General features: G+C 41.9%; 1 protein-coding gene across 2 annotated transcripts in view; it reads right to left on the bottom strand.

Annotated features, from left to right (window-relative positions):
• Positions 1-8,028, bottom strand: part of ERMARD (ER membrane associated RNA degradation) — a 59,254-nt gene extending 51,226 nt beyond the window's left edge. The window contains exon 1 of one of the 2 annotated variants that reach the window (XM_074397129.1): positions 7,942-8,028. Coding sequence is in view for 1 of the 2 variants with exons in the window: in XM_010331299.3 (XP_010329601.2) it covers positions 7,942-7,966 (25 nt within the window). In the remaining variant the exon portion in view is untranslated. The remainder of the gene's footprint in view (positions 1-7,941) is intronic. The other variant, XM_010331299.3, reaches the window with a different exon arrangement.
• Between the last annotated feature and the right edge of the window lie 1,013 nt (positions 8,029-9,041).

Raw genomic sequence — 9,041 nt, forward strand, 5'->3', positions numbered from 1 at the left:
GCTATATTCTGATGCTGGATGGTGGTAACCTTGTGTAGTCCTAAACTGTTTAGTGTGAAATAGTTCCGCCACTTCTGAGGCACCACTGCCAATGCTGCACACGCTGCAGTTGCCCCTTGAGCCAGAGAGATATTCCTTTGTTATATAACTTCCCGGATCCTTCACTGAGCATGCCTAGTCCAACATTTTTTTCCAATCAGTCATATCCTGGCATTCAGTGTATAGATCCAATATCACATGTCTTGTTCCAAAGGATCTTATTTTGTGAACTATATGTATCAGTAGTGTATATTACCATACAATGTAAAAAGATCTAGATATAAACAATGCAACCAACTATCCAAGTGTTACACCAGCTAAAACCCCCAATAAAGCTTGAACAGTGAAAAAAAAAATTCCATCCTCATGGATAGGAAGAATCAATATTGTGAAAATGGCTACACTGCCCCAAGTAATTTATAGATTCAATGCTATTCCCACCAAACTACCATTGATATTTTTTGCAGAATTAGAAAAAACTGTTTTAAATTTCATATGGAATCAAAGAAGACCCCGTATAGCCAAGACAATCCTAAGCAAAAAGAACAAAGCTGGAGGCATCATGCTACCTGACTTCAAACTATACTACAAGGCTATGGTAACTAAAACAGCACGGTACTGGTACCAAAACAAACATAAGACCAATGGGGCAGAACAGAGACCTCAGAAATAATACCATACATCTATAACCATCTGACCTTCAACAAACCTGACGAAAACAAGCAATGGGAAAAGGATCTCCTACTTAGTAAATGGTGCTGGGAAAACTGGTTAGCCATATGCAGAAAACTGAAACTGGAACACTTCCTTACATTTTTTACAAAAATTAAGATAGACTAAAGACTTAAATGTATTACCCCAAACCATAAAAATAGAAGAAAATCTAGGCAATACCATTCAGGACATAGGCATGGGCAAATACTTCATGACAAAAATGCCAAAAGCACTTGCAACAAAAATCAAGATTGACAAATGGGATCTAATTAAACTAAATAGCTTCTGCACAGTGAAAGAAACTATCATCAGAGTGAACAGGCAACCTACAGGATAGGAGAAAATTTTTGCAATCTCATCTGACTAAGGTCTAATATCCAGAATTTGCAAGGAACTTAAACATATTTACAAGAAAAAAACAACCCCATTAAAAAGGGGGCAAAGGATATGAACAGATACTTATCAAAAGAAGACATTTATGTGGCTAAGAAAAAAAAAAAGCCCAACATCACTGATCATCAGAGAAATGCAAATCAAAACCACAACGAGATACCATCTCACACCAATCAGAATGGTGATTATTAAAAAGTCAGGTAACAGGCCGGTCATGGTGGTGCACGCCTGTAATCCTAGCACTTTGGGAAGCCAAGGTGGGCAGATCACATGGTCAAGAGATCGAAACCATCCTAGCTAACATGGTGAAACCCTGTCTCTACTAAAAATACAAAAACTAGCTGGGCATGGTGGCACGTGCTTGTAGTCCCAGCTACTGAGGAGGCTGAGCGAGGAGAACTGCTTGAACCTGGGAGGCAGAGGTTGTAGTGAGCCAAGATTGTGCCACAGCATTCTAGCCTGATGGCAGAGCAAGACTCCGTCTCAGAAAAAAAAAAAAAAAAAAAAAAAAAAAAAAAAAAAAAAAAAAAAAAAGATGCTGGTGAGGCTGTAGAGAAATAGGAATACTTTTACACTGTTGGTGGGAATGTAAATTAGTTAAACCATGTGAAAGACAGTACAGTAATTCCTCAAGGATCTAGAACCAGAAATACCATTTGACCCAGCAATTCTATTACTGTGTATATACCCAAAAGAATATAAATCATTCAACTATAAAGACACATACACATGTATTTTTTTTTTTTTTTTTTTTTTGAGACGGAGTTTTGCTCGTTACCCAGGCTGGAGTGCAACGGCGCGGTCTTGGCTCACCACAACCTCTGCCTCCTGGGTTCAGGCAATTCTCCTGCCTCAGCCTCCTGAGTAGCTGGGATTACAGGCACACGCCACCATACCCAGCTAATTTTTTGTATTTTTTTTTTTTAGTAGAGACGGGGTTTCACTATATTGACCAGGATGGTCTCCATCTCTTGACCTCGTGATCTACCCGCCTCGGCCTCCCAAAGTGCTGGGATTACAGGCGTGAGCCACCGCGCCTGGCCCACATGTATGTTTATTTCAGCACTATTTACAATAGCAAAGACATGGAGCTAACTCAAATGCCCATCAATGACAGACTGGATAAAGAAAATGTGGTATATATACACCGTGGAATACTATGTAGCTATAAAAAGGAATGAGATCATTGAGATCATGTCCTTTGTAGAGACATGGCTGAAGCTGGAAACCATCATTTTTTTTTTTGTTGTTCAACAGAATCAAACTAACACAGGAGCAAAAACCGAACACTGCACATTCTCACTCATAAGTGGGAGCTGAACATTGAGACACATGGACATAGAGAGGGGAACAACACACACCAGGGCCTGCTGGGGGTGGGAGTTGAGGGGAGGGAACTTAGAGGATGGGTCAACAGGTACAGCAAATCACCATGGCACACATATACTTATGTAACAAACCTGCTCGTTCTGCACATTTATTCTGTGTTTTTAGAAGAAATTTTAAAAACATTTTGATCATTTTCTTACTACTTATACCAATTCTGTTAGTAAACTAAAATTCTCTGAGAGTTTCCTTCTTGCACCTGTATATCAGAACAACTATTCTTTCATAATAAAATAAAAATATGGTTGGTGGAAAAAAAATGACTCCACCATTATACAGAGCATACATGTCATAGTTGTAGCCAAAAAATCTCTAAAAAAGGAGCAATTGATGCAAACTTTGACCACGGAAAAAATTAGTAATAAGAAACCTATGAAATATGCCATATCATGAAATGTGCCTTCCTGATGAACTTGTCAGGATGAATTAATTGCAAAATATACTACCTAGTAATTGACTTGACTGCTTCATAGACTTGTTTGTAAAATGAGAATTACACCTTTTTCCTAAGATTTGTATGTGAATTAAAGTAAATAATATGTAATCAAGCACTTGTGCACATTTATTCTTAAGTCTGAAATCTCCACGTTACCTTTAGCTCTGTTCTTTCTCTTACCCTTCTCTAAATCCCCATATATACTTAGTTAAAATTCTATAGACTTAAAATTCTATAATTTTAATTTTTTGAAGTGGCTCAAAATAGCTTCAGTTTTCCATTTCTATTAGATCTCTAGCATAGGTACTCACTTCTCTCAAATCTGTTTCAATAGCTCCTTTTGCTCCATGATTCATTTATTATTATTATTTTTTTTGTTCAACAGCATCATGCATCTACCATGTTCTAGGCACTGTGTGAGATGTAGATTGTACTGTGGTGAAAAAAAAGACAATGCCCTTGACCTCACTGAACTTCTTTTGTATTGGGGGTATTCGGCAACTTACACCTCTTTTATAGTAAATGCTTCCAAGAATAAGCCAGGGAGAAAACCCAATGGGCCTATTTTTCTTTGCCATAAGTCTCATCTACATACCTTACACATAAAGCTGAAGGAGTTTTCATCTTGGAAGCATAACTTCAAATCACTCCTTGCCTCAGAACCCCTCAGTGGTTCTTGATTGCCTTGTGCATGAATACCAACTCTTCTGCCTACTTTTAAGGTTCTAGATTGTCCCTAATGTAATATTCTGCTATTGTCTGAGGTTAAGTGGATTCCAGGTGCATTATAAACATTTCAGATCCTAGCAACACTTGTTACTGCCAATCCAAGGTCTTTCTCACTGCTTCTCCAGGTTGGGTTAGATACCTTCCTTTGTCCTCTTATAATATTGTTTATTATTACATTTCTTATACCATAATACCCCTTTCCTCCTCTTCTTTCCCAATATACTAAGTTGAGGCCTGTATCAAAAAAACCTCTGCCCTCCTATCATCAGCCTCTTTCCCCATTCCACCTAGGCCACACTTCACCAGGATCCTAAAAACGGGTGGAATCACTCGACTCCACCAGACTATCATGCTAAATATTCCAGTACATAACTTTTGAACCATTTGTGCACTGTGAAAATCACTCACATGAAATATCACATAAACTTTTCCTTCAGTCAAATCTGAACATCCTACTCATCTGACTTCTTGCTTCTCTAAGCGTTTCAGGGTGGGGGTGGGTTATGGAACTTTCTTTATGTGGTTCATCAGGCTCCTCTATATTCCCAACCTCTTTTCCACATGCATTTTGAGTTTCTTTCCTTAAAAGCAATCTGACTTTTCCCTGAAGAGTGCCACTGCAGTCCTCTTAAATGGTTGTCTTGTTGAACGAAAATGACAATTACAAAGAGACCAAATAAAAACCTTTTTCAGCCAGTAAATTCTGGTTTCATAATTTTATGAATTGCTTATTGTTAAGAGATTAGTGAAAGTGGCTGTGACAAAAGGGTGAAGAAGTCCACAGGAAGTGATGCTGCTACACTTTGTATTAAAGAATTCCTGGGAATAGTTCACAAGACTGAAAATGCAAAGATAAAATGTTGGAAGCTGATCTAAACTTAGAAAGCAGAATGACAATTTATCAATACAGAAGATTAAGTAATAGTATGAGAAGAGGCAAACACAGTTCACACTACTATTGGTAACTTTGTTTTCTTTGTTTTTTTTTTGTTTTGTTTTTGTTTTTGTTTTTTACAAAGAATAAAGACTAATTTTCCATGTTTCTAATTATGGCATACTAAATAAATTAGTTTTACAATTTAAAAAATTCCTGATATATTTCTATCTAGCAGTAAGAGAGTTTTTGATGTTTCAACAAAAGTTCTTAAGTGTCACTGAACAACTTTAATTTTTCTCTTTGATTATTAAGATCACCTTGCACGATTTCAACTTCCATATTCATTTTTGTAGTCCTGTTCTACCATGACAAGCTAGGACTGGCTGTATGCTAGTTTCTCAAGTCCTTAACCAACTCACATTCAATTGCCTTTTACTTCCTTTTACCCCTCTACACCTTGCTATCGCCAATATTAGTATGACCTCTGAAATCTTTATTTCAAGCAAGTTATTCTCATGCAATCATTTCCTGTCCTTTCAGCTCACTACCTCTAGTACCCTGAAGACAGCCACTCTTTAATCTTATTGAAATCACCAGTTCATTGGCTTTTGTCACCATTTATAGCCCTCTAATTTCCTTCCTTATTCAGCTTACATTTCATGGCTCATCATTATAATCACTCCTTTCGAAACACACTCCAATTTTTTTGTCTCTCTTCCTCACCTAGAAAACTCCTTCGTGAATGTACCCTGTTATCTGCTTTGTCCAAGCTGGAATCCAAGTAGCTAAACTTGACTGAGAACCTCACAAAGCCAGACTGACTAGTTTCACTTTAAATTCATGACCGCAAGTCTCAAGTAGGCAAAGCACTTGGCATCCTGGAAACTTTGCTTTCTTGCTCTCTGACACACTTTCTTCTTCCTCAAACCTTCTTATCTCTCTCCTTTACTCAACTGTCAACTGATTTTCCCTTTATATTTCATTAAGGAAAGAAAATATGTCAGAAATAAAAATCCTTCAAGTTTTCCATTCACCTGCTTGCAGCTGCAGCCACCTTCTGTCTTTCCTGTTAGAATGGGTGGATTCTGCTTCTCATCTAATACCTGTGCTCTGGGGCCCATTCCTTCTTGCTTTCTTACAAGCTGCCTTCCAGTAGCATTTCCTGTCTCTGCTCAATCATGGTTTTCCACCTTTGGACTCAGTCATTCTTGTTAGTATAACAACTGTCTTCCATCTTAAAAACATTACTACCACCTCTCCAGATACTCTCTTTCTCCATTACTTTTAATAATAAAACTTCACAGAAGAGTTGTCTATACTCTGGCTCCAATTCCTAGTCTCCCATTCCTCCCCTAATCTGCTTCAATTTAATTTCTGAAACTACCACTTTGCTGAAGTAGCTTGAAACAGTTAAGATAGTTAATTACCTTCAGGTTGTTAAATACAATGGCTACTTCTCTATAAACTTACTAACTTCTCCATTGAGAGAGGTGAGCAATTCCTTTTAAAAACACTCTCAGCCGGGCGCGGTGGCTCAAGCCTGTAATCCCAGCACTTTGGGAGGCCGAGGCGGGTGGATCACAAGGTGAAGAGATCGAGACCATCCTGGTCAACAAGGTGAAACCCCGTCTCTACTAAAAATACAAAAAAATCAACTGGGCATGGTGGTGCGTGCCTGTAATCCCAGCTACTCAGGAGGCTGAGGCAGGAGAATTGCCTGAACCCAGGAGGCGGAGGTTGCGGTGAGCCGAGATCGCGCCATTGCACTCCAGCCTGGGTAACAAGAGCGAAACTCCGTCTCAAAAAAAAACAAAACAAAAAACACTTTCTCCTTTCAGTTTACAGTACTTTACACTCAGTTTTCTTCTTTTTCCTTCTCTTACTTCCACAAGTTAAATGCCTTTGGACTTCTTGGTTTTGGGCCTTATTTTCACCTATTATCTGCATAATCTAAGTGGTCTCATTCAGTTTCATGTATTTTTCCCCCCTTATCACTGTATTTCCAGGGCCTAACTCAGGGTGTAACTTATTAAACAATAAGGCAGTATTTGATGAATGGTTTTTTATATCTCCATCATTTAACATAGTTCTCAGTTAATATTTGGCTTGCCATCAAGTATTTGTGGAATAATTGAATGGTCATTATTATTCTTACCATACAAATGAGGAAATGGAGGGTCAGAGATATTAAATAATTTACCTGTGGTCACACAGCTAATAAGTGGCACATCTGCGATTCAAACCAAAGTCTTAACTCTAAATCCTTGTTCTCTCCATTACATCATAGTACCTCCCTATGTATTTGGTCCTTAACTCCTAGAATCCATCTTCATTTACCTTATTCTTATGCCAAACTGGAATGACTGATGTAACTGAATATGTCTATTTTCCCCCCTCAGCCTGTTTTGGATTTGAAACCCATTGCACATCTACCTGTATCTTTCCTACCTGTCTTTAAAGCAGTTTTCAAATTCTATGTCAACCTTGAAATCTCCATTTTTTTAGTTGCTAGCAAACTCCATTTTTTCAGTTGCTGGTTGTCTTCCACCTAAACTGCCGTAAAGTACAATTATATCTTTGGACTATATTCTATTAGTGTTGAAGCTGCCTATAGGATCCCAATCTATACAGTGCGTCCTTAATATTTTTCCTTGCCTTGCACATTGGAAGACTGAATCAGTATTTGTTGACTCCGGAATAAATTTGCATTTGATCTTGTCAACCTAAATAACAGACAGGTTTGCCAAACATGACAAATTTATTTGAGAGTAGACATTGCAATGTGGAATAAGGTGCCATAGTAAACTACAGGTGTATTGAGGGAGGTAAAGGAAGACAAGGGGTTTACAAGAAAAAGTGAGGATTACCTAAGTTGTTTTGAAAGAATTATCCTTGGCTATAAAAATCAATAACAAAGGGGATACCAGTCCAAGATTGGGCAGAAAGTTGCTGTGCAAATGTCCTTAAAGCATTTTTTGTGTACCGTTTTGTGGCCTTTGTGCAAGGTTGTGGTTTTGGCAGTTTTTTGTGATAATTTTTTTTTTTTTGAGACGGAGTTTCGCTCTTGTTACCCAGGCTGGAGTGCAATGGCGCGATCTCGGCTCACCGCAACCTCCGCCTCCTGGGTTCAGGCAATTCTCCTGCCTCAGCGTCCTAAGTAGCTGGGATTACAGGCACGCGCCACCATGCCCAGCTAATTTTTTGTATTTTTAGTAGAGACGGGGTTTCACCATGTTGACCAGGATGGGCTCGATTTCTTGACCTCGTGATCCACCCACCCGCCTCCCAAAGTGCTGGGATTACAGGCTTGAGCCACCGCGCCCGGCCGACAATTCTCGATATCAAGCTATTATTAGTGAGAACCTACCCTTCATGGCTTTCCTTGACTCCATTTTGTGACAGCTTTCACAGTGTAGATAGCTGAAGAGATTTTTTTTTTTTTTTACGCTCAACTCTATCCTGAGAATCTGACTGAGGGTCCTGATGAATGAAAATAATTTAGCCGAAAGATGCAGTTTCCTCTTGGCAGATTCAGACAAGGAGTGCAGCGGCAGCTTACAGCTGCACGTGGCAGGATGAGGCTGTGGGGATGGCGCGGCCTCAGCCGAGAGAACGAAGCTCGATCAGTAAGGCCGGAAGGCCCGGCAAGTCGGTGGTGACCTCTGTGACCCGAGCAACTGAGGCAGGCTGGGCTGGGCGCGTTAACGACGGTGTTTGTCAACGTGACGCCCCAGAAATAATCCCTTTATCTTTCCGAACTTCTGTTGCCGAGTGTAGGCAACAATAACGAATGGAAAGCAAGCGGGATCGTACTTTACATCTGAGAACACTCTCTACCTTCCAGAGCAAGTCGTCTGCAGGCGCAGGTCATGGAGTCCGTGATGTCAGCTGCGGGCTGGCCCGGGCCCAGGCTCGGCTCCTCACTTTCCTGTTTTCAGTGCGGTCCTAGAGGAGCCCCGACGCGGCCCGAGATCAGTCACAAACGCAGCTGAAACGCACGGGCTCCCACGTTCTCCCGGGGGCACCTGTCAGGCCGGCCTTCGGGCGCCTCCCCGGCTCCCCGCGAACCGCGTCCCCGGCGGAGGCATCAACCACGCGGGAACGCGAGGCCGCGCGGGCCGCATCTCGGCGACCTCTTCCCGCCGCGCCTTCCCCGCAGCCCCCGGGGGCAGCGGCGCATGCCGGGGGAGGCGCGGCCGGGACAGGTGGCTCCGACGCTCTCTTCCGGCGCCGCCAGCGAGAGGGGCGGCCCGAGAACAAAGGCGGGCGAGGGGCGGCGACTGCGAGCGCGCAAAGGCGGAGGCCGGGCGCTGCCCGAGCGGCTTCCGGGGCACGGCGACCCCCGGCAGGGAGGGGGCGGGGCGGGGACCCCCGGAGGGGCGGGGCGGGCCAGGCGAGCGCGGCGGGGGCGCGGAGACGGGGAGGGAGCGAGGGTGACGCGCGGAGGGGCCGGGCCGGGGGCCGCGG

Source organism: Saimiri boliviensis, chromosome 4 (genome assembly GCF_048565385.1).
Source record: "Saimiri boliviensis isolate mSaiBol1 chromosome 4, mSaiBol1.pri, whole genome shotgun sequence".
In the NCBI taxonomy this organism is placed as follows: Eukaryota; Metazoa; Chordata; class Mammalia; order Primates; family Cebidae; genus Saimiri; species Saimiri boliviensis.